A 26,773-nucleotide genomic window follows, 5' to 3' on the forward strand; every position below is an offset into this window, starting at 1 on the left:
TGACTAGCAGATGACCCCTATTGATTTTGAGGTCAGTATATTAAAGGTCAAGGTCACAGTGACCCTGAACAGTTAAACTGTTTCCCGATGATAACTCAAGAACACTTAGGCCTAGGGTCACAAAAGTTGATAGGGAGATTGGTCATGACCAGCAGATGACCCCTATTGATTTTGAGGCCAGTATGTCAAAGGTCAAGGTCACAGTGACGAGGAACATTAAAATGGTTCTGGGCAATAATTCAAGAATGCTTGAGCCTAGTGTCAGGAAAATCGATAGTTAGAAAATTGACCAGCAGATGACCCTTATCGATTTTGAGTTCATTAGGTCAAAGGTCAAGGTCACATTGGCCAGGAACAGTTAAACGGTTTCTGATCTTCTTGTCCAAAACCATAGGGCCTAGGGCTTTGGTATTTGGTATGTAGCACAATCTAGTGGTCCTCTACCAAGATTGTTCAGATTATTTCCCTGGGGTCAAATATGGCCTCACCCCGGGGGTCACATGGTTTATATAGACTTATATAGGAAAAAAATGTGAAAAACCTCTTTGCCAAATCCTTAGGGCCTAGGGCTTTGATATTTTGTATATGAAATCATCTAGTGGTCTTCTACTAAGATTGTTCAAATTATTCCCCTAGGGTCAAATATGGCTCCGCCCTGGGGGTCACATGGTTTACATAGACTTATATAGGGAAAAACTTTGAAAATTTTCTTGTCGAAACCACAAAGACTATGGCTTTGATATTTTTGTAATGTAGCATCATCTAGTGGTTCTCTACCAAGTTTGTTCAAATTATCCCTCTAGGGTCAAATATGGCCCCGCCCCAGGGGTCACATGATTCATATAGACTTATATAGGGAAAAACTTAGAATCTTCATGTCCATAACTTACATCATTCAAATTTGGACCACATGATTGTATAGTTTTGAGTGGCAATATGAACCTTGACATGAGTTGACCTTGATCTTGACCAAGTGACCTACTTTCACATTTCTGTAGCTACAGCCTTCAAATTTGGACCACATGGCTAGGTTTGTGTACCGAAAAAAACTTTGACCTTGTTATTGACCTAGTGACCTACTTTCACATTTTTGAAGGTACAGGCTTCAAATTTGGACCACATGCAAATTTTTTGTTCCAAAATAAAATTTGACCTTGATTTTGACCTAGTGACCTACTTTCACATTTCTCAAGCTACAGTCTTCAAATTTGAACCACTTGCATAGTTTTATATTCTGAAATAAAATTTGACCTTGATTTTGACCTAGTGACCTACTTTCACATTTCTCAAGCTACAGCCTTAAAATTTGAACCACATGCATAGTTTTGTGTACCGAAATGAACTTTGATCTTGAGATTGACCTACTTTCACATTTCTGAACCTACAGGCTTCAAATTTGGACCGCATGCATATTTATTTTTGTGTTCTGAATTGAAATTTGACATTGATTTTTACTTTTTACCTACTTCACATTTCTCAAGCTACAGCCTCCAAATTTGAAGCACATGCATAGTTCTGTCTACCGAAATGAACTTTGACCTTGAAATTGATCTGGTGACCTACTTTCACATTTCTCAAGCCACAGCTTTCAAATTTGGACCACATACACATTGTTTTGCACCGAAATGAAATTTGACCTTGATTTTGACCTTGAGCTAGTCTTGAAATTTGGAACATTAAAAAATGGCTCAGTGGATGGCGCCAAGATCACTCTGTAATCTCTTGTTAGGTTAATAGGTTAAAGGTCAAGGTCAGATTAAACCAGAATGGTAGAACTTTTGTTTAAAGTGAGCATATAATTTCTGTTCCTTGTGCAATTACTGAATGCATCAAGTGGGGAATTTCGTGTTCGACGAGTTCTTGTTTATTTTATTATTAATACTTATTTGTGAACTTAGTAAATCATTTTTCTACAAATCATGTCATTTTGTATATCAGTTTTGAGCAGTTTTTGATAACTTTCTTTTTACTGAAATTACACATATTATTTTTTTTTTTAATTAGAAAAAAGTTTTTTTTTTATTTTATGATTGAAAGAAAATGGTAGAATGAATGAAATTTTGTATATTTGATTAAAATGTAGTATAATTATTGCTGACAATCATAAAGTTTGTTTTATTATGATAAATAAAGTAGATTTTCAAACCACTAGCTTCTTTATTACTGGTAGCTGGTTGTACATTGGATTGGTAGATATCAGAGCCAATACACTGAGACCTGGGTATCATACAGAAAAATGAAGCCATAAACTGTGACTGTACAATCATACATACCTTGAAAAAGCTTGATGAAATGATTACATTCATGCATCCTTAAAGGTGTTTCAGGTAGCAGGAAAATGCATCTTTTCATGTACCATATTAAAACATTTTTGACATCCCAGGTTGGGCGCCCCCAGCAAAAAAATCCTGGACACGGGCCTGAGACATACATGTCATACGTCCCGGATTGTCCGGGATTGTCCCGGAAATCACATACTCGTCCCGGTGTCCCGGACAGTGTTGAAATGTCCCGGAAAATTAAAAATACAGAAAAACAAAAATAACCCCCCCAAAAAACTTTTTTTTTGCCTATAAATTGTTGAATTTTAAAACACAATAAACAGTCACCGGTGTCACATTGTTTATTCCTAATTATCCGATAATCAGTTTCATGCCCTCGAGCGGGACACGTTGATTAAGCTAGCTCCGATCACCACTCATATTGCGCACTACGACCTTTTGATGGCCCAGATTAATTTACAGTCAGCTATTTTGATGACCCTGATTAAGAATTGACAAAATTATGCAATCAATAACAGTTTTATGATAATTTAATATTAGGAACAATAGCCGAAAATCTTGTTGTTAGCACGTAGGCGGTGAAGCTACATGTAGCCTTAACTGGAAGAAATGGCTGATAACGGTCAATTAAATGATAATTATTTTATAAGGTTGTAATCTTTCAAAATGTAGATTGATTGTCACACATATTCTAAATTAAACTTTTGACTATTGAATGCCTTTGCCGGCCGATCCTTGAAAATTGACCCAACCCGAAATATTTTATATCGATTTTATCTACAAGATTTATTTTATTCCTTTGAGGATTCCATTTTATTAATGATTAGGTAAACTTTTAAAGCTTTAAAAAGATACTAAATAAGCTGGATTCTAAATCACGATGACCAGGTTAATTCTTCGTATATAGCAAGTCTCCCAATTCAGTTCACCTCGGGGAACGAAACCAATTCACGTGCCGAACTATAACGTAAATTACCCTATTTACCTCCTTAGAAAGCTAACGACATTTGCAACAAATTATTCCTAAGCGAGGGAACAATGTTTATCTCCGGAAACTGCATATAATTTTATGATATTTATGCATGAAACAGACGAACACTAATGTCACGGTGTATGTCCCGGACAAAGGGTAAAAATCCCGGAAATTTTAACTCAGAATCCCGGAAAGGTCCGGAAAAATTATGGCATGTATGCCTGAGATGATATGGCATTAGTGTCTTTTCATACTGAATTTATGAAACAAGTGTATTATATATATCAGAATAATAAAAGCAGAATAATAAAATGCTCTGTTTTAGGTGAAAATATTCTTAATAGAACATTTTGTCAGAATTATGGCCCATTTTTGTGCTAAATAGAAAATTTGATTTAATTGGTAAAATTTTTCACAGACACTTGGGGTCTGGAACCCATTCCCCCTCAAGCCCAAACTACTATGCACCTGTATATATTTTTATCATCATCATCATCATTGTATATCCAGACCCAGACACTATTCACACAATCTTAAACTTATTTGAACTAATTTAAAAAATATACAATCTCTCACTAGCTTAAAAATACACTTGTATTTTAAAGCTACTAAGTGAGAGATTATATTATCTTTTTAAATAAAATCTAGTTCAAATAAGTTTAAGATTGTTTGTATGATTAGTGTCTGGTGTGTAGTAGTTTGGGCTGGAGGGGGTGGGGGTTCCAGACCCCAAGTGTCTGTGAAACTTTTTGTTTAGGTCCACTTTTTCCCCAAAACTGTAAGAGCTACAGCCTTGAAACTTTGCACACTTGTTTAAATCATCATTAGATGTGTAAGTAGACAAAGAACCATAACAATGTATGTATATCAAAGAAATGGCACTGCCACAAGTAGTCCAAATATATAATAGGACGTTTCAATCAGCTTTTGACTGTCGCTGTCCTGTCACGTTTTAGAGGGATGACAACTAAAAAATATCAGATCATAAAATAAGTCATCCTAATAAGCCAAATGAGTAAGGCTATGGTACAAGAAGGCTAAGACCCATGTAACTCTTTCCTAATGTAAACACTTGTTTGCAATGGCACCTGCAGGTGATGCTCTTGTTTTACAACCCATTCATCTGTATATATAATAGGGTGAGAAAAATGTGCAGCAAGACTGGGACTCGAATCTGGTGCCTCAGAATACCATTCAAATGCTTTGTTGACTGAACTCAAATTAATACATTTTTTTTGTAGACACAGTCCCATGTTAGGTGCCAAATGTCACAGGGTGAGAAAAATATGCAGCCAGACTGGGGCTCATATCTGGTGCCTCAGAATACTGTTCAAATGCTTTGTTGACTGAACTCAAATTAATACATTTTTTTTGTAGTCACAGTCCCATGTTAGGTGCCAAATGTCACAGAGTGAGAAAAATATGTAGCCAGACTGGGACTCACACCTGGGGCCTCAGAATACTGATCCTATACTCTACAGACTGAGATACCTGGCAACCCACACACTTTCTCCCTGTTTTTAGCTCACCTTAGCACCAAGTGCTTGGGTTGAGCTACTTTGATCGCTCACCATCTGTTTGTCTAGCTGTCATCCATCCATCTGCCATCTGTCCACACTTTATTTCAAACAACATCACCTCTGAAACCATTTGGTGTAAGTTTATGAAACTTGCATGGCCTTGATGTTCCTTGAATGGCCCTCTTCCAAAGGTGTTCAAACAGTTCCGCTTGCTACAGAGCTACATTTGTAAATATAGAAAAATCTTCAAACAGCATCAGTCCTAATACGCTGATCCAATTTTGAAATAATTTCACAAAAATGGTCATGATGTAACCCTCTACTAAGATTGTTCAAATATTCTGATTAATCAAAAACAGTGGCTGCTAATATTGGGGCGTGGTTTCTTTTCCCTATATAAAGTGAAAACTTTAAAAACCTTCTTTTATGAAACTGCAGGCCCAGTTTTAAAGTAATTCCACACAAATTTTCCAAGATTGTTCAACTTAAATCATGGCCAGAGGTCTTGGTCAAATTAATTTTCACTGTATACATATGTTGGAAACTTAAAAAATACTAGTATTCTTGTGTGAAACTGCTGGCCCTCCATTAAAATAATTTCACAATCGTGTGCCCCTCTACCCACATTGTTCAAATTATTCAGATTCGTCAAAACGAATGGTGGCCAGAGACATGTGACAGACCTTGTGCAAAGTATGTTTACTAAATAAAGAGTAATATAAGTATGAATTGGTAAAATAATACTTTCTTGGTTAGGCAACCAGGAAACGAATTTTAACATGAGGCTGCTTTTGAAAAAGTGCATGCCACATGATACTGCTACATTTTGAATGGAAGTAATATCTAGCTAAATTTTTATCATTATAATTAGCTTGACTATTTGAAGAATAGGTAGAGCTATTGCATTTGCCTTGGCATCCTGATTTGGTTAAGTTTTTGTATGTAAGCTGGTATATCTCAGAAACCACTTATTGGAATTGATTGAATCTTCACACACTTAACTCACTGTGAAGAACTGACTTACATTGCACAGGTTTCATAACTCTGCTTAGTCTTTTTACAAAATAATGCCCCTTTTTCGACTTGTGTTTTTTTCAACTGACAAGGCTGCCCCTTACAGAAAAAAATGGTCTGCGGTGAATGGTTGGTGAATGATTGGTTAATAGAAAGTGGATGAAGTTTGGATCATTAACTTTTCATTAACTTTTTACATGCAAATGAAGTCTGCGGTGAATGATCTGCGAACTGTCTGAGGTGAATGAGCTGCGAACAGTCTGCGGTGAATGATGTGAGAACTGTCTGCGGTGAATGAGCTGCGAACAGTCTGCAGTGAATGATCTGCGAACTGTCTGCGTTGAATGAGCTGCGAACAGTCTGTGGTGAATGAGCTGCGAGCTGCTCTGCATGGTCCAGAATTTCAAACTATGTCGACCATTTTGACGCCAAAACTGGTGCAGCTATTTTATTCACAAATCACGAAATTCAAGTTTCTCCGGTGAATAGAAAGTGAATTAATGATACAGTATAAAAAATATCAAGTCCTATGGTGAATAAGAAGCAAACACTGGAGTCTGCGGTGAATAAAATGTTAAAAAAAAGTTTGGTCGCCAATCATTATCCGGATTCGGTGAATGAACTGCGAACTGCTGCTGTGAATAGCTCCATTAACTTTCTATTAACTTTCTATTAACTATCCATTCACCGGAGAAGGCTTGTTCTGTAAGCGACCTATAGTCGAGAGTAAAATTCCCATTCATTTTATCTTCAGAAGTTGAAATCCACGAATTCATATCCCCAAGAAATTGCCGTTTTTACCAAAACCACAAAATTTCATGCCCACAAAATTAAATGATTTTACAGTATATAAAATTGTTAATGGGAATGGTGCTGTACTTTCCCGATTTTACTGTTTCTTCTACAGCCCAAAATGATGATCCGATTTAGTACATACATACTCACATTCAGCAATCCTTGTGGCAAGACCGACAAATTAAGGCCTATGCTATTTTGAAATTATGAATTAGGTGGGTGGGGTACATGATATTATTTCTGATTAATTTCGAAGTTACTGTAAAACAAACGTTATTCCAATGTGACAATACGTCAAAACCATGAAGTGCTGAACTCTTACTTTAATTTAAAAAGTAAAGTGGGAAAAGTTATCAGTATGTTCGTGTCACAATTTTCGGGGTAAGTATTCTATGTCATCGTGCATAACTGCGAAAAACTATAACATACATAATAAAGCTAAACTATCCGTGTAAATGAGCTGAGAGCTATTTTTCTATTTCCGTTTATTACTTTTCTAAAAAACACAATACAATTTACCAGGTGTTGGCAAAATTTGTTATTTTTGTGCACATGCCTTTACACATTAAAGAAGTCCGAACTATAGGTATGGTGTGCGAGAGGGGCCTGAGCGCTTACGTAGTGCTCATTTACAGGAATTGTACTGCTCATATATATATGAATTTTATAGGTAGATAAAATTATTTATGTCATTGTTGTACATTTGGAGCAAATCGGTCCTATCCGGAAATATGTTAATTTATAAGCCAATCAATGAATTCCTTTTATACCGTTGAACCAATCGTGAAACGGCATCTTCCTTCTTCGTCAGCATTCAAGAGTGAATAGCACGCTTCTTTCTTTAATTTTATTTTGGCTAATTTCTGGTTTTATCTTACCACCACATGCCATTCCGCCTCCTCTTTCAAGTGACAATTTTCTAATTTTGAAAGATTTCTCTTAATATGCAAATTCATCTACATTTCTTGATATGCTTTCGGCGGTTATAATCCACCCTAAATATGTGAATATATATATTGTTATGGTATTGGACTGTAACTCCATTCAGATATGAAAAACATATCTATTTGTTAAGGACGGTATGTTTCGCCCAGATATGTGAAAATATAAATTTGTTAAGGTATTTTTCGGCGGTATTTTCTGCCCAGACATGTGAAAATATATATATATTTTTAATGTATTGTTTTGCAATGGCGATATTTTTCGCCCAGATATGTGAAAATATATATTTGTTAAGCGGTATTTTTCGCCCAGATATGTTAAAATATATATTTGTTAAGGTATTTTTCGGCAAAATAAATATTGCTCTTTGTCAGTCAACACTTAGTTCACTCTTATATTTTCCCATACATAGTCCTCAGGGTCAGTGCTTCGTTGTGAACAGATGCACATAAATAACTTTATCATAAGTCCGCAAAGTGCAACAAAAGAAATAGCAGTATTAATTTTGTAACAATATTATTTATTTACAAGGTATGTCTGACAAATGGCATCGAGAATTCTAACTTTAGAAAGCTGCATTTTCAAGTACCTGAATTTTTCCACTTTGGTTAAAAAGAGTTTTTTTCACAATAGATAATGACTGACTACAGAAGGTAATAAAAATACCATTGACCTAGAGAATGCTACAACCTACTAAACTTCAGAGTTTGTTTAAAATTATATTGAACACGTTTGCTTTAATTTAAGGTGAAAAATAAACTAGAACTCTGTGATAAAAATCGAATAAATCATTTCGAACATGTTAGACAGTGAGAAAGCAAACATATCGTACGTATTATTTAGCATGGATGATTTGAACTGTGAATATATACTTTTTACACTTAACATTTAATTCCACGAGTACACACACATATACATATATATATTTACCTTTACGCTTTATACAATAGGAATATATTTGTTTTACCTGTAAGATTAAAGCATAACCCCTCGTGAACAAATAATGCATGTGGCGTTCACTGTTGATATATAATAGTAATATTATATTTTGACGTTACACTGAAACAAACAAACCGCGGGCTTAGCGCAAAACGGTTGTAACTTATATGAAATAAAGAAGGAGTTACAACCGTTTTGCGCTAAGCCAGCGAAACCCTTTTTGCATATTCATTTATATAAAACAAACAAACAAAAACGGGAACAATATTTATTTTGTTTGATTGTGAGTAATACCGAAACGACACAATGAACTTTTCCCAGGTTTTGTTGGTGGTGAAAGGCTCCAGGGGTCCCTCCAGACATTTTTTGAGGCTCAGACTAGTACCTAGATCGAGACACTAACCTCAGTTGGATGGCTTCCTTACGTGAAAAGTTTCACACCTCAAGTGGGTTTTTGATCCCACGTCGGTGATGGGCGAGGAATTCGAAGCCAGCGACCATGACCATCAAGTTTTTCTTTGCAAGTATAAAACATAAATATTCAATTAAATTTCGTAAACATAACTGACAATGACATTTACCACGTCGGAAGTTACAAATGGTTTGCTGAATACACCATACTTTTAAATACAGAAGTTTACACACCATGTGGGTCGGAAAGCACGAAAATTTACGTTCTTAAAACGTATATGTGAATAGTTACTTTTGAAATGTAAACAAAGGCATAAAAGTAACTGTTTTCATGTTCGTGGTAAGGATCGCTTGTGATTGTCAATGTTCCCGATACGGAATATATATGAATGTATAAACACGAGCCGTTAAATCTTACAGGACTTACAAGAACATAGTAAGCGGTTGTTTATTTATTGTATTTATGTTCTAGTAACCTTTGACAATGATTTCGAGGACAGACCGGGTTTGTGACATATACATTACTGTTGTTGGGCTGGAAAAAGATAGATCCAAAATTTAGACTAAAAGCTATATTGCATAAATGTTTCGTTATTTCTGTGCATACAATTCGGTTGTTTGAAGGTTAGAATATCAGAAAATTACAGGAAATAAAACATGTCTTTGAAAAAGTACCGATCTTTCATCATTTGTTTGGTTGGCGCATGATTACAAATTTAATGTTAGTAGGCCGTGATGTCCATGAAGCCGTGTAAAGTGATAATTTTGATGACACGTTGGTTTTATTTTGTAATTGTGAGTGATCGTTAAGTGATCAGAAAGATCGGACAGTGGAATGTTATAAAAAAGTGATGTTTTATTTAGATTAGAAAGTCAATCGTACTCTACAATAAGGAAATCTAAGGTAAAATACTCCTTTTTTTTCGTTCGCTGAAGAAAACATGGCGGACACAGTTTTGTAAAAGAGCGGTGCACGTGTGATTCGTGTAACATAGTTTAACGGCGTTTTCTTAGAAAGCTAACGCTCAGCTCATTTACACTGACATATCCTTGATTGAAGAATATATATATTGTATATATATGAGAGACTTACGGTACCAAATACTTACCCCGAAAATTTCTATGCATTTTCTTCTAGTGCACTGTTGGGACATGTTTTTGAGTGTCATTGATACTTTATAATTTATTCGGAGATACATTTTCTTATAATTATTAGTTTCTTTTTGATCCCCGTGCATTTCTCGCGTTGTTACGACAATCTCAGTTTTACATACGAATTTTGCATTGTCGAAATAGCATAGTCCTTAACCTATATATAAATGACCTTGACTGTCATATGAACTTCACATTCAAACATAAAATCTTAATAAACAACATTTTTGGTCCTACAGCCCACATAAATGACCCCAATTTAGTTCATGCTTAAGACTCAACAGACCCTGTGGTAAAAAACTTGACCTAATATATAGATGACCTTGACCTTCATAATTATGATCTTCACCTTTTAATTGGGCATATAGTGATTGAACTGTCAGTCCATTGATATGAGAGACTTTACAGTTTTGCCTACAACCTACATTAATGATCCGATTTAGCTTATATAATCCTTGTGACAAGACCCTTAAGAAAAAGATCTTTGGTCGTACACCTGGTGGGGCATAGTTTAGCGCGCATTTTGAAAACACAGTTCCTTGTTAACAGTTGTAATGTTTTGGAAAAGTCTTTGTTAAAACTATACCCCACCTAAATAACAAGGCTCTTACTACTTTGAAAATTTTAACAAGAAAATTTATGTTGAACAGAGTCAACAGGCATTCAGTTCTAGATTTTTTCTAGATTACCATTCTTAATTTAAATACATCTTAGATGTTGGTTACTGCTTTAATCTAGGTCTCCATGGGTGAGTGTGGGGAAGAACTGAAGGTTGTTTGTTTTACCCAGGTGCTCAGCCATGTCTCTAACAATGCCTGGAGGGGCATCAAAAGCTAGGCAAGGTGCCATATGACCAAATTTATGTCAATGACATTGACCCTAAGCAAAAAAAAAAAGACAACAAAAATGGAACCTCTTTTGAGTGTGAGATAGGGCTGAATGTTGAATCTTGAAATTTCGATGAGAAGTCCCATTAAAAGAGAATGGATGGTGCAAATTTGGTACATAAATGTTTAGAAATTAACACTGATAAATGTCAGACAAAAGCATGGCATTTTGTATCACAAATTATTGAGATATGTGTACTTTTACTGTGACCATTTTCAGACATCCACATTTCATGTGAAGGGAAAGGACATGTAGAATGGTCAGAAGGCGATGACAGCTACTGGCAGTCGGAAAGATATCTCCATACAGTGCTCATGCTTTATGAAAGCAGTGGTAAGAAATGCATATTGATGTAGATAGATAGAGTGTTCAGATTGATTTTTTGTTGTTGTTGTTGTTTTATTTTTTTGATAACCTTTAGGATCCGTGTCAGTTGTCGAGGAAAAGGTCATGTTTATTGGTCATAAGGGTCTGGGGACAACAGATGATTTTACAGCGCCAGCAAAGATTACGTTGATGTTGTGCTTCAGCTTTTCGGCAATGGTGAGATTGTCTCATACTCCGTGTTTGAGATTTTTTCTTTCTTAATTTTAGTATCTTTAAGGAAAGTTGGATGTCCATTGTCTGTCTGTCAGTCATCTCTCTGACATCCATAAAAAACATCTCCTGTTAAACCACTTTACAAGTTTCAACGGAGGTCTTCACAGGAATGTTCCTTGTGTGGTTCACTTTCAGATCCCTTCAAATCTAGGTCATTCATGCAGAAGTCTGGTTGTCATGGCAACAAGTAAAAATTTTGATTTTTTAGCTCGACTATTCATAGAATAGTAGAGCTATTGGACTCGCCCATGCGTCGGCGTCGGCGTCTGCGTCCGCGTCCGCGTCCCGATTTTGGTTAAGGTTTTGTATGTAAGCTGGTAACTCAGTAACCACTTGTGGGAATGGATTGAAACTTCACACACTTATTCACTGTGATGAACTGACCTACACTACACAGGTTCCATAACTCTATTTTGCTTTTTTACAAAATTATGCCCCTTTTTCGACTTAGAAATTTTTGGTTAAGGTTTTGTATGTAAGCTGGTATCTCAGTACTTACTAATAGGAATTGATTTAAACTTCACATACTTGTTCACTGTCATGATCTGACATGCACTAAGCAAGTCCCATAACTCTACTCTTTTTTTTCTCAAAATTATGCCCCTTTTTCGACTTAGCAGTTTTTGGTTAAATTTTTGTATGTAATCTGATATCTCAGTATCCACTAATTGGAATGGATTGAAACTTCACACACTTGTTCACTGTCATGATCTAACATGCACTGTGAAGGTCCCATAACTCTACTTGGCATTTTTACAAAATTATGCCCCTTTGACTTAGCAGTTTTTGGTTAAGTTTTTGTATGTAAGCTGGTATCTCAGTATCTACAAATTGGAAAGGATTGAAACTTCACACACTTGTTCACTGTCATGATATGACATGCAGTACAGAGGTTCAATACCTCTACTTTGCATTTTACAAAATTATGCCCCTTTTTCAACTTTTGTATTCATTCAATTGACAAGGCTGTTGAATAGTCGAGCGTTGCTGTCCTCCGACAGCTCTTGTTTGATTTCCGCCAATTAACTTTGAGTTTAGAGTGGCCTAATTTGGTTATGATGCTTGTTATATAGGTAGCTAGCATGGAGATAGAGTTTGAACTTGCATGCATATGCTTAGGATTAAGGTCAAGGACACTGTTGCTAAAAATGTCAGGAATGGTTTCCACTTAATAACTTTAGTTTGCATTGATGAATTAAAATAAACTTGGCCTATGGGCAGCTTATAGAAAATCTTCTCCTCAGAAACCCGTGGCCTGATGGCTGCCAGTGGGCGACTAATTTTTCCTGTATATAGAAAACTTGGAAAATTTTCTTCACTGAAACTGCTGGCCTGTTCATAATCACTTTTTTCAGCAATGTTCTTTGGGTGACCCTCTACCAGAATCCCTTACATTGCTCTTCAGGGCTGCCAGATTAAGGAACTAGTTTTCCCTATATTGAAAACGTTAGGAATAATGATACGATCAAACTGTTGATTTACGAGTTATGTTTTCTTGATTTAGTACTAATTTCCATATAAAATTTATGTGATGTGAAAGTCTTGTGTTGCTACTGATACATGTTTACCTGTGAGCATGTTCTATCTACTGTCACCAAATTGCTTTAATATCAACATCCCACAAATAAAAGATTGACAGTGAAAAACAGTTCTTTTTAGAAAACTGAAAGTATAATATACATTGTATTGTGAAATCATTTTTATTCGCGTAGGATGAATTTTCGCGCATTTCACGCTAGAACCGATGCACGAATTTAAGACCGCGCTTTTATTATTTTTTAATTCATTTTTTCATTTATAAATTGAAAATGCGCAAATTAAAGCCCGCGCGAAACAGTCCTTTGTCACGTTTGCGCGAAATTTCATGCCAGCGAATTTAAATGAACTTTCACAGTATTATATTTTGTTTCAAAGAGTTTTCACCATTTGTATTCATATTATAAGAGAAAGCTTTGAGAATCTTAAGGTACAGATTGTCATATACTTGCTGAGCTATATATTATAATGATATTTAAGGAATCGTTTAAAAGATTTTTAACAGTAAAAATGTCAGTAATGGAAGGTTGAATCTGCTGCTATTGACCTATTTACTATATACTTGTTTTATCCAAAATCACACAATATGCAATCTTAAAAAGTTGCAAATGGCAGATACAACCTTTCTCTTCAGTGGATATTTCTAAAACCTACCTAAATAACAGATACGACCTTATATTATTATGCGCTTCTTAGAAGAAGGAGGGGTATATTGTTTTGCAGATGTCTGTCAGCCGGTCTCTTGGTCCGTAGAGCAATTGGTGTCAGGATAATAACTCAAGAATGATTGGGCCTAGGATCATGAAAGTTAATCCTGTTGATTTTGAGATCAGTAGGTCAAAGGTCACAGTGACACAGAACAGTTAAATGGTTTCCGGATGATAACTTGAGAATGCTTGTATCTAGGATCATGAATTTCATAGTGAGGTTTATCTTGACAAGCAGATGATGACCCCTAATGATTTTGAGGTCAAAGGTCAAGGTCACATTGACCTGGAACATTAAAACCATTTCTGGACGATAACTTGAGAGTGTTTGGGCCTAGGATGACAAAACTTAATAGAAAGGTTGATCATGACCAGCATATGACCCTATTTATTTTGAGGTCAATAGGTCCAGAACAGTAGAAGTTTAGTAGTCCAAATAATTTCTGTTCCTTGTGCAGTTACTGAAGGGGGGAGGGGGGGGGATTTCTTGTTCTACAAGCTGTTGTTAACAAAATGTTACTTTTGGCTCAATAAATACTAACTAGGGTAACACAGTTATGATCTTATGTTAAATTAGTTTACAAAAATTTTAAAACTTGATTTTCAGCATCCAGTGATGATGTTACACTGCAGGCTGGGAACCATTTATTCCCATTTCAGTTTGTACTTCCGGTAAATTTACCTGGGTCATTCGAGGGAAAATCACGCTGTTATGTGCGTTATTGGCTGAAGGCAACCATAGACCGACCATGGAAGTTTGATCCTGAATACAAGATGTTGTTTACTGTAGGATCAGTTTTGGACCTAAACACTGAACCAAATGCTCTTGTAAGTTTAATTTAAAAATAAAGAAGATTAAAAATGTAATTTAAGAATGTAATTTAAATAATACTATTGTTAAGCATTATAGGTGTCATTTAGAGGGTAAACTGCAGTTAGAAATGTAAATGGTAATGTTTTTAAAGCAATATGCTTGTATTGGTAAATAACCCCATTGTACAAACTGCTGTCCCAGTTTTGAAATAATTTACCCAAATGTTTCTTGTCCCATTAATGCAGCTTAAAGGGACAGGACTCCAGATTTTAGCTAAAAATGATCTTTCTTTGCAATTCAAGTTTAGTCATATTATGAACAGCTGAACATGAGTTTTTGGCTGGGTTTTTGAAGAAAATTCCGGCTTGTAGATTAGGTCTGTCCGGGTGGATGGGTGTGTGGGCAGATGGATGGAATAATGAGTCTCATGTTAACCTTCATGTTAACCTTTTTGTCCATTCATTTTTCTCAACAACAACTTTAAATCCAAACCTCAAGAAACTTGGTCAGAATGATCCCCTATTGTCCTAGTTGGTCCAAATGAGAATGGGGTAACTGGGTAAAAGGTCAAGGTCACAGGTACCTGAACATTGAAAATGGTTTCCGCTTAATATTTGGACAAGTATTTCACCTAGGATCTTGAAACTTCATACGTATGTTGGTCTCAATGTGTACATGACCCCTATTGATTTCAGGGTCACTTGGTCAAAGGTCAATATCACAATCAGTCTCATGTTAACCTTTTTGTTCATTTATTTTCCTCAACAACTACTTATCCAAACTTCAAGAAACTTGGTCAGAATGATCCCCTATTACCCTAGTTGATCCAAAGTGCAAATGGGGTCACTGGGTCAAAGGTCAAGATCACAGGGACCTGAACATTGAAAATGGTTTCTGCTCTATATCTGGACAAGTAGTTCACCTAGGACCTTGAAACTTCATAGGTTTGTTGGTCTTGGGTCACTGGGTCAAATGACAAGGTCACAGGGACCTGAACATTGAAAATGGTTTCCGCTCAGTATCTGGACAAATATTTCACTTAGCACCTTGAAACTCCATAGGTATGTTGGCCTTGATGTGTACATGACCCCTACTGATCTCGGGGTCACTGGGTCAAAGGTCAAGGTCACAGGGAGCTGAACATTGAAAATGGTTTCTGCTCTTTATCTGGACAAATATTTCACTTAGCACCTTGAAACTCCATAGGTATGTTGGCCTTATTGATCTCAGGGTCACTGGGTCAAAGATAGGTCACAGGGACCTGAACATTGAAACTGGTTTCCCCTTAATATCTTGACAAGTATTACACCTAGGATCTTTAAACTTCATTGGTATGTTGGTCTTGAAATGTACATGACCCCTATTAATTTCAGGTTCACTGGGTCAAAGATCAAGGTCACAGGAATCTAAACGTTGAAAAAGTATTTCACCTAGGACCTTGAAACTTCATATGTATGTTGGTCTTCATGTGTATATGACCCTTATTGATTTTGGGGTCAAAGGTCAAGGTCACAGGGATATAAACATTGAAAATGGCATTTTTCTTACTTTGATTTTTTTTACACCAATTTATTTCTTTAATTTTATTTTCTGCCTGTCCATTTCTGTTTTTCCCTTTTTCCTCCAAAAGCGTTTATTGATTTGGAGGCTATTTATTGCATGCCTTTATTAGAACTTTAACTCATTATCTCTCCTAATTTGGAAAACCCATCCAAAAGGCTGTCAGTTGTTAGCTGCGTGTTGTTTCTTAACTATCTTAAAAAGTGCGAAATCTAAAAAAAAAATGTCAGAGTCTGGGTGGCCTTGGCAATAAAAACCTTCTTGACCAGCACATAATGAAGAAATACGTACTTAACAGCTGTGAAGTATCATACCACATTTTAAATGCTTTTCCATTTTAAACGGGAAAAATAGTAAAACAGCTAATGCATAATATGTGTTTGAACACAAATATAATCTGTCAGTAATAACTAAGTTTCAAAGCTGTCTTAAGAAATATAGCAATAATTTCTTGATATCTAAAAATTTTCTTTTCCTTTTTTGTTGTCGAACAATCTTGAGGTCTGTTTTTTAGCTCACCTGTCACATAGTGACAAGGTGAGCTTTTGTGATCACCCTTCGTCAGTCCGTGCGTCCTTGCGTCAACAATTTCTTGTCTGCACGATAGTGGTTTCATTTATGATTTTATTTTAACCAAACTTGCACACAACTTGTATCACCATAAGATCTCAGTTCCTTTCTTGAACTGGCCAGATCCCATTATGGGTTCCAGAGTTACGGCTCCTGAAAGGGCCAGAATTAGCTATTTTGACCTTGTCTGCACAATAGCAGCTTTATTTATGATTTGGTTTTTACCAAACTGGCACACAACTTGTATCACCATAAGATCTTGGTTCCTTTCTTGAACTGGCCAGATTCCGTTATGGGTTCCAGAGTTATGGCCCCTGAAAGATTGTAATCAAAATGGATTTATATCAGTACGTTCTTATAGGACTTATTTGAAATTTCATTATTGTCATTAGTTGGACTGAGACAATCAGGGTAGATAACTATGGACAGATTTTATGTCAAATTACCTCCCTTTATTTCAAATCAAAATGGGTATATCTCCGTAACTAATGAAGATACTGATCTGAAATTTCATTTATGTCAACAGATTTATTTGGCAGATCCTTCTTTTGTTCACTTACAATAGTTTTTTTTAATTACTTCCCTTTTACATAACTATAAATAGCTTATTTTTAGTAACTTTTTTCTTATTGGCCGTAGGGAAAAACCAAGACCACTTTTCTGTGGTTCAGCATGGCTGGTACCTCCAATTTTTAGGTGTATTTTGACATATCTGTACCTTGTAAGAATTTTTTTTTCTTTATGGTTAAATTTCTTCCCTTTGTTGTTCCTGTCTTTTGGACTTAGATATTTTTTCTGAGGACCTTCTTGTCCTCAAGTGCAATGATAACAGGTGAGCGATATAGGGCCATCATGGCCCTCTTGTTTTTTACCTTTCTATTAGTAGAATGGAAATGTAATAGAAGAAATCAGACATAACAGAAATATTCTGGCATGGCTTTAGTCTTGGATATAAACCTTTGAACCTCGCTGTAGTTTATATTTTCATTTTGAATTTAATTACTTCATCTTAACCCTTATCATGCTGGACATTACTGTTTATATCTTTAAGACCAGTGAAGATTAGATCAGCCTGCACATCTGTGCAGTCTGATCATGATCTGCACTGTTTGCCATTCAGTCAGGATCTTTTTGGAAAACACCCCTTTTAACAGTTAATGGTACTGCCAAAATTGAAACATGGACAAGTTCATTACAGAAATTTAGTAGGGTAATAGTTCAGGTTTATAAAATTATTTTATCCTACAATCTCCTCCTGATTCGCTGACTCAGTTTCAAATTAATATTACAGAAGTGTTTCTTTGGTGCCTCTACTGAAGTCCTTTAAGTTACATATATGATTTGTCTACAAATGTCTACCAGAGACTAGGCTTGTTTTTAGCTCACCTCTCACATAGTGACAAGGTGAGCTTTTGTGATCGCCTGTCGAACGTCGTCCGTCCACAATTGCTTGTGAACATAATAGAGACCACATTTTGCATTAAATTTTAATCAAACTTGCACACAACTTGTATTGGCATAATATCTCAGTTCCTATGGAAAACTTGCCAGATCCCATTATCAATGATTATGGGTTCCAGAGTTCTGACCCCTTAAAGGGCCAAAATTTGCTATTTTGGCTTGTGAACTTGATAGAGGCCACATTTTGCAATTGATTTAAAGTAACTTGCACACTACTTGTATTGGCATGATATCTCAGTTCCTTTTGAAAACTTACCAGATCCCATTATGGGTTCCAGAGTTATGGCCAAAATTTGCTATTTTGGCTTTTGCAGCCATATAGAGACTTCATTTATGTTTTGATTTGATGCAAACTTGCAAAATATCTTTAACAACAATAAGGCTTGGATTCCATGATGCATCTGTCAGATCCATTCATAGGTTTGTGAGTTACGGCCCCTGACTGACCCCTGAAAGAGCCAAAATTTATTAATCTTTACCTTGTGAACACAAAAAAAGTGACATCTTTTATTTAATTTTAACCATACTTACACACAACTTAAGCCACAATAAAATCTTGGTTCCTTCAAAAACCAGCTAGATTCCATCATTAGTTCTAGAGTTATTGCCCCTGAAAGTGGCAAAATTTTCTATTTTGGCCCATTCAGCCATATGGAGGTTTCATTTATGCTTTGATTTGATACAAATTAGCACAGAATGTTTATCTTGATGATCTCTAGGTCTGGATCGAAACCGGGTCATATTGGGTCAAAAACTAGGTTATCAGGTCAAATCAAAGGAAAAGCTTGTTAACAACCTATAGAGGCCACATTTATGACCCAATCTTTATGAAACTTGGTCAGAATATTTATCTTGATGATTCCTAGGCCAAGTTAAAACTGGGTCATATGGGGCCAAAAACTAGGTCACCCAGTCAAATCAAAGGAAAAGCTTGTTAACACTCTTGAGGCCACATGTATGACCCTATCTTCATGAAACTTGGTCAGAATGTTTATCTTGATGATTCCTAGGCCAAGTTTGAAAATGGGTCATGTGGGGTCAAAAACTAGGTCACCTGCTCAAATCAAAGGAAAAGCTTGTAAACACTCTATGGGCAATATGTATGACCCTACCTTCATGAAACTTAGTAAGAACGTTTTTCTCAATGATTCCCATGCCAAGTTCGAAACTGGGTCCTGTGAGGTCAAAAACTAGGTCACCACTCAGATCAAAGGAAAAGCTTGTTCACACTGTAGAGGTCACATTTATGACTCTATCTTCATGAAACTTGGTCAGAATGTTTATCTTGATGATTCAAAGGCCAGATTTAAAACAGGTGAGCGGTATAAGATCATCATGACCTTGTCTTTATTTAGCTATACCATTTCCTCAGGATCAGCTGGCCTGATTTTGAAATCATTTAATATAAATGTTTCATAAGTACTTGTAACCCTGTTCCAAAATTGTTTAGATCAGCTGTGAAACACAAATGAGTGATATATAGGACCATCATGGCCCTCTGGCTTTTAGCTCGACTATTTGAAGAATAGCCTAGCTATTCTACTCACCCTAGCGTCGGTGACGGCATCACACCTTGGTTAAAGTTTTGCATGCAGGTACAGATGGCTATCATTTAAAGGCATATAACTTTGAAGCTTATTTTTTCTTTTTCTTGGTCAATTACCAACCTCACTGGGTCAAGTCCCATAACTCTGACATGTATTTTGAGCAAAATATGCCCCCTTTTGGACTTAGAAAATCCTTGTTAAAGTTTTGCATTCAAGTTATTATCTCCAAAACTAATGCAGATATTGAACTGAAACTTCACATTGTGTTTTTGGGGTTATGAAACTAGTTGATAGCATCAAGTTTTGCATGCAAGTTACTATCTCCAAAACTAATGCAGATTCTGGATTGAAACTGTATAGATACTTTAACATTTAGGGTAATATTTCATATATGGCCCCAAAACACAACACTTTCCACACCCTTCGTTTTTTGTATCCTGGTTACATATGACGTACCATTTGGGTCAAAAGTCTGAAATCGCTCGAGCGGTACCATAATACACGGTAAGCGTGTAAATTTACACGCTCACCGTGTAAATTTATACGTTAAGCGTGTTTTTTACACGGTTAGCGTATAAAATACACGCTAAGCGCGTAAATTTACACGCTTACCGTGTAAATTTACACGCTCAACGTGTATTTTCGTTGACCCGATTCCTAATTTAGAATTCGAGCGAATAGACCAATCAAAATTTAGTTTAGAACTGCAAAAATGACTGCATTCACAGCGGACCAGTAGTATGGTCGTCTTCTGTATCAATATGAAAAGAATGCATACAGCAGTAGTTTCTTAAACGAGTGGGAAATAATTTACAACTAAAAACAAATGGAGAATAATATCATTGAAGAAATTGATAATATTTATTTCCGGGTAGCCAACGACCGGCTGCGCGAAGTCCCAGTTATGTATATGATGCGTACCTGTAACTAACAACCATACACTGAAATGGATAATAATTTATAACTACAGCGAAATGGAGAATTATTTCATTGGCGAAATGGATAATATTTATTTCTGGATAGCCAACGACTGGCTACGCGAAGTCCCGGTTATTTATTTGATGTGTAACTGTTACTAACAAACTTAAATAAAATTGATAATAATTTATAACTACAACGAAATGGAGAATAATTTCATTGACGAAATGGATAATATTTATTTCTGGGTAGCCGACGACCGGCCGCGCGAGCATCCTGTAATATTTAACATGCGTACCTGTTACTAACAAAGTTATTACTGAAATGAATAATAATTTATAACTAAAACGAAATAGAGAATAACTTCATTCACGAAATGGATAATATTTATTTCTGGGTAGTCGGCAACCGGCCGCGCGAAGCCTAGAAAATGTATATTATGCGTTTAGTTTTTTTGTTGTTTTTTTCCAAAGAGCTATAAAAATAAAGCCAGTTGCCATTCTGCGTATTTTATACTTCTTTGTTTTTTCTTATTTTTCTTGTTTTTTTTCCCCCCGAGTTAAATCATATTTTATTGCTTATTACTGTTTACATTTATACTAACAAACATCAAAAATGTACATGTACAGCCAAGAAAATAAACAAATAGGTCGGGTCATAAGTACATGTAACTAACAAACTTATTACTAAAATGGATAATAAATACAACGAAATGGAGAATATTATTTCATAGCCGAAATGGCTAAAATTTGTATTACCTAAATGGAAAATAATTATATATGGAACATTTAAAGATCAATTATTTATACCAAAGTATTTGTCTTATTTCCTTGCTCGACCTCGCAGAACTTACAACCTGCCGCAATAAGCTTGCATGATACTTGTAATATAATTAAAAATGAAAATGAAATATTCAATTAAGTCCAGCCTTTCATATTGTATCCACTTATACTAAAGTGAGGATGAATTCATTCCGTATTCAAAAATAGTAATCATCTTAAAATTGTTATCATTTCTATTGATTCTTCGAATTGAAAGTTTTTATTTGAAAATATGAAATGGCAGCGGTCAGATTTAAGAGAGAGTGCAGGGGGGGGGCGTGTAGCAGCAGGGAAGAGTGTTCTAGACTTGAAATCTTGTTCTATTTTTTGCGGAATTCAGCTTTATCATAATTATTCTATTAAATTACGGATAATGACTTTGCGCACGATACAGTTTCAATATGAAAATGATCCAGCATGTAAATTAAAAAATAGAAAATTATAGATTTATATTAGCAGGAAGGTCTAATACGTATCAGTTGTTCCAGATATTAGGTATTTCCCATCAGTAGTAGTTTAAGTCCTTGATTCATATCTAACGAATTTACATTTTTTGTTACTACACGTTCATCGTTTTAAAAATAAATGTCCATTAAATTTCCAAATATATTCTTACAGATTTTAGAATACTAGATATCCTGTGAAATTTTTATTTTCGTTTCACAAGACAGCTCCGCCACGTGATATATTAATCCGTGTTCGTTCATATATAGTGGCATTGATGACCGAAGGCATTAAATTATATCATATCAAAGCCATCTTATATGCTTCAGTAAATTTTATGATCCGCTCTAATTAGTGAACCTCGAAAGGATTTCCTGTTCTGATAACCTAGGTGACATATGTTTTATCATGTCATTTTGCATAAAAGTTACGTAATGATTTCCGGTAGATCACTTAAAACAGCAACTTCAGTGACATGGAGCCGCTCGATTCCCCCACCCCTCCCCAATTATGTACATGTCATTAAAGTCGGAGAAAAATAAATACTATTATTATTTATATATATATTATTTGAAATTGTAGAAAAACAGATATATGATAACAAATGACATTTTAAAATGTAAGGTACAAGTTTTATATGTGTATGATGTGTGGAATTAGACTTGAAATGCTTGTTCTTTTCTGACGAAAATAAGAATAAAGCAGGCTTTTCAGGTAAGATATAATAAAAAATATACATGTCTTTAATCAAAGCATATATACAGTAGATTAAATTACTTGACTGAAATCATCTTTACAGTGGCAAAACATTTCGTAATATAATGAAAATATTATGTATGTTTCCTTAAAAGTAATAATTCAATCATAAACTTTATAAATATCTTCCTTTGTAACATGTATTTTGATTGGCTAATTTATTTAAAAGTGTAATTCAAGCGAGCGATACGCGCTAAGCGTATAAATTTGTACGCTAAGCGTATATTTTACCCGGTAAACGCGTAAAAATACACGGTGAGCGTGTACTTTTATAGAGCTACCGATTGAAATACACGGTGAGCGTGTAAATTTACACGGTAAGCGTGTAAATTTACACGCTAACCGTGTATTATGGTATCGCTCGAGCGATTTCAGACTTTTGACCCAAACGGTACGTCATAGTTACATAGGATACATAGGGATGCACTTTGTGTGTGCAGATTTTTTGTTTTTACCATTATAAAATTATATTATTATTCTATCAATTTATTATTTTTATTATGTTTTATTTCATTAAAACATTATATTATTATTTTATTATTATGTTTTATTTCATTAAAACGTTATATTATTATTTTAAGCCATAGATTTCTATTTCTTACTTTATTCTTCATTCATTTAAATACTTTACTTTGCTGTAAAGTTTACATTTGGTATATCATTGTGTTTAAGCCATATTTCTGACTTTAATCTTCATTCATTTAAATAGTTTACTTTACACTTGCCACTAATGGTAAAAGGTGTCAACATTATGTAACTTCTGTTTGATGTTGCACTAATTAGTTGTAGAACAGTCATAAATCACCAAGTGGGGGTTTGGCCATAAATCACCAGGTGGGGCCAGGCAATCAGAACAATAGTTGATATCTCAGCTGATAAGGATTTTTAAGAATAATTACTGAGTTCAAAGAGCTATAAATTTAGCAGAGTGTGTGTTGTCAGCAGTTGAAGCAAGTGGAACTGGATCCAGAAAAAAGTCAGATGTTTTATGGTATTTTTTCTCCTTGAGTTACTCAAAAAAGGTGGATATATATTCTAATACTTATTACAACCTTTTTGCCAATGCAATTGGGAGAATTAGCAAGAGAAGGAATGTATTTATAGTTGAGTTTCAGGACTTGTTAAATAGATGTACTTACTTAGTTACTTACAGCCGGTTCTGAATACCTTTCTTGTGAGTTATTATTTGCTTTTTGTGACTTACTTGTTTATTTTGCCGTATTTACGCACTTGATATTGGGCGATATTTTGTTATGTTATGATTAGAGTGTCGTCATCGTCATTGGCATGTTTATAAATTTTTAAAATAAAGTTTTTAATGTATTTTTGTAGGAGAAATTCTGTAGTAATTAATTAATCAAAGACGCACATAGAGGTGCGAAAGTGATGATCACCTACAATTATCACTTTAAAAAGGTACAAGAAATGATCAAACGCCGGTATGTTCAGAAGAGCCGCCTTTCATTTAATGTGCGTTGATGCTTTTTGTTTTGCCCTTTTGTTTTGACTGTTTGTTTTAAGAATGAATCACAGCATCTCAAATATGTATAGAGTATGTTTTAAAATAACAAAATTTCAGCCGATATGGTATGAGTGCGAAAATACAGTGAAATAAACAGGGTACACACAGATAATATTTTCCTGTTTCTGGGACAATAATTCCAATAGTCGAGCGTTTGCTGTCAAATGGACAGCTCTTGTTTTTTCTAAAGTAAAGATGCAGATTTGATTTTCTAGAAGGTGTAGCAAAAATACTGACAAATTAGCAGATTTTTTTCTGAAATAAACTGAAGCCTAATTTAGTGGTGTTCAACCTAAAGACGTTTTAAAGTTCATAGTGATAAAAAGTTATTTATTGGGGAGTTTCAAATGTATTGATCTACTTGCAGGCTCCAGCACAAGTATCCGATTCAAAGACAGTTTGTTGTTGTTGTTGTGAGAGCCAGCCAATTACAGCAACATTTCGAATTGACAGGAGTGGTTACGTTCCTGGAGAATCAATCTCCTGCAATGCAGAGATACAAGAAGGGACTGGGAGAGGAGTGCATTCATCAAAGATAAAACTTGTAAGGGTAAGTCATGGACATACCAGGTCTCTTAAATTGAGTGTAAGAGCATTTTGGTATATTTTTAGCTCACTTGAGCCAAAGGCTTATGGTGAGCTTTTGTGACTGCTCAATGTCCGTCTACACGTCGACGTCCATTTGGCGCGTCAACGTCATTTCCATATTTCATGTATCATTGTGTATTTTATTGTCAACTGAAGAAGCTCATTAAAACAAAACATGTTTTGACAAAACTGTGTTGGTTTATGAATTTACAACATCATATAGTGAGAACCCAGCCTTTGAAATGCATTTTGCATACATTTTCAGAAAACAACGCATCGTACACATGGCGGTTCTAAGGAAAGTGTGTATAACGAAGTGGCTCAACTACAGCATGGTGGCATTCCTGCTGGGGGCTCAGATATTTGGAGCGGGGAAAGAATACAAGTCCCCCCATTACCTCCATCCTATTTACCCTACTGCAGTATAATTGAGATAGATTATTATGTAGAGGTAAGTTCTATGATAGGGACAGAAGATTAAGAGTCAGTTATTTTGGGTTGAAATATTGTTTATGAAAATACAGGCTTTTCATCCTCACTGTTGAAAAGCTTGCCTGCTTTACAGAAATGTAACTTTATGATTGGCCCATATTTGTGTAAATATCACTCTCCAGGTTTTTTATTAGCTCACCTGAGCCAAAGGCTCATGGTGAGCTTTTGTGACCACTGAATGTCCGTCGTCCATCTTGCGATGTGCGTCGTGAGTCCGTCAGCATTTTCTAAAACAATCTTCTTGAAAACCACTGGGCAGAATTACACCAAACTTTACAGGAATTATCCTTGGGTGGTCTCCTTTCAAAATTGTTCAAAGAATTTAATTCCATGCAGAACTCTGGTTGCCATGGCAACCGAAAGGAAAAACTTTAAAAATCTTCTTGTCCATAACTGCAAGGCATAAGGCCTTGATATTTTGTGTATGAGATCATCTTATGGTCCTCTATGAAGATTGTTCAAATTGTGCCCCTGGGGTGAAAAGAGGCCCCGCACCGAGGGTCATAAGTTTTACATAGACTTATAGAAAAAAACTTTAAAAATCTTATTTTCTGAAACCACAGGACCTAGGCCTTTGATATTTTGTATGTAGCATTGCCTTATGGTCCTCTACCAAAATTATTCAAATTATGCCCCTGGGATGAAATGAGGCCTTGCCCCGGGTGGTCTCAAGTTTTATATAAACTTATAAAGGGAAAAAAAATCTTCTTGCCTGAAACTGCAAGATCTAGGTTTTTGATATTAAGTATGTTGCCTTTCCTTGTGTTTCTCTACCAAAATTGTTCAAATTATGTCCCAAGGGTGAAAAGAGGCCCTGCCCTAGGGGTACCAAGTTTAACATAGAATTATATCGGAAAAAAATAAAGATCTTCTTGTCTGAAAGTTCAAGACCTGGGCCTTTGATATTTGGTATGTAGCATTTCCTGGTGGATCTCTAACAAGTTTATTCAAATTGTGCCCCTTGGGTGAAAAGAAACCCTGCCCTGAGGGTCACTTCATATAACTATGAGTTAAATAGGAAAAAAATACTTCAAAAATTATCAGATCATATTTCCTAGACTGTTTAATTATAATTACCTGATGACCCCAAGCAATTAGGGATCACTTGACTGTGACCTTGACCTACTGACCTACTTTCTTGTTTTTTAAGATACAGCCTTGAAATTTGGATGACATGTACAGTTTTGCACACGGATATTAAAACTGACTTTCAGTTACCATGAATGTGACCTACTGACCGATCTTCTTAATATTTTAGCATCAGTTTGCCATTTGAAACGTGGCTCATATTACTCAGGTAAGCGATCCAGGGTCATCATGACCCTTTTGTTGTTTGTTTGTTTGGGGTTTAACACTGTTTTTAAAGTACTTCAGTCATGCAACGACAGACAGTTAACCTAACCAGTGTTCCTGGATTCTGTACCAGTACAAACTTGTTCTCCGCAAGTAACTGCCAGCTTCCCCACATGAATTATCAGAGGTGGAGGATGAATGATTTCAGACACAATGTCTTTTATCAAA

General features: G+C 35.5%; 1 protein-coding gene across 3 annotated transcripts in view; it reads left to right on the plus strand.

The window, feature by feature from the left end:
- The window catches only part of LOC123566492 (arrestin domain-containing protein 3-like), a 37,232-nt gene that overhangs the window by 1,320 nt on the left and 9,139 nt on the right, over positions 1–26,773 (plus strand). The window contains exons 1-5 of one of the 3 annotated variants that reach the window (XM_053549792.1): positions 3,283–3,411; positions 11,136–11,249; positions 14,367–14,587; positions 24,540–24,722; positions 25,026–25,211. In XM_053549792.1, coding sequence (XP_053405767.1) covers positions 3,384–3,411; positions 11,136–11,249; positions 14,367–14,587; positions 24,540–24,722; positions 25,026–25,211 — 732 coding nt within the window. In that variant the 5' untranslated portion in view covers positions 3,283–3,383. Of the gene's footprint in view, positions 1–3,282; positions 3,412–11,135; positions 11,250–14,366; positions 14,588–24,539; positions 24,723–25,025; positions 25,212–26,773 lie in introns of those variants that run through there. The other 2 variants (XM_045360647.2, XM_045360650.2) reach the window with 2 other exon arrangements.

Source organism: Mercenaria mercenaria, chromosome 8 (genome assembly GCF_021730395.1).
Source record: "Mercenaria mercenaria strain notata chromosome 8, MADL_Memer_1, whole genome shotgun sequence".
Taxonomy (NCBI): Eukaryota; Metazoa; Mollusca; class Bivalvia; order Venerida; family Veneridae; genus Mercenaria; species Mercenaria mercenaria.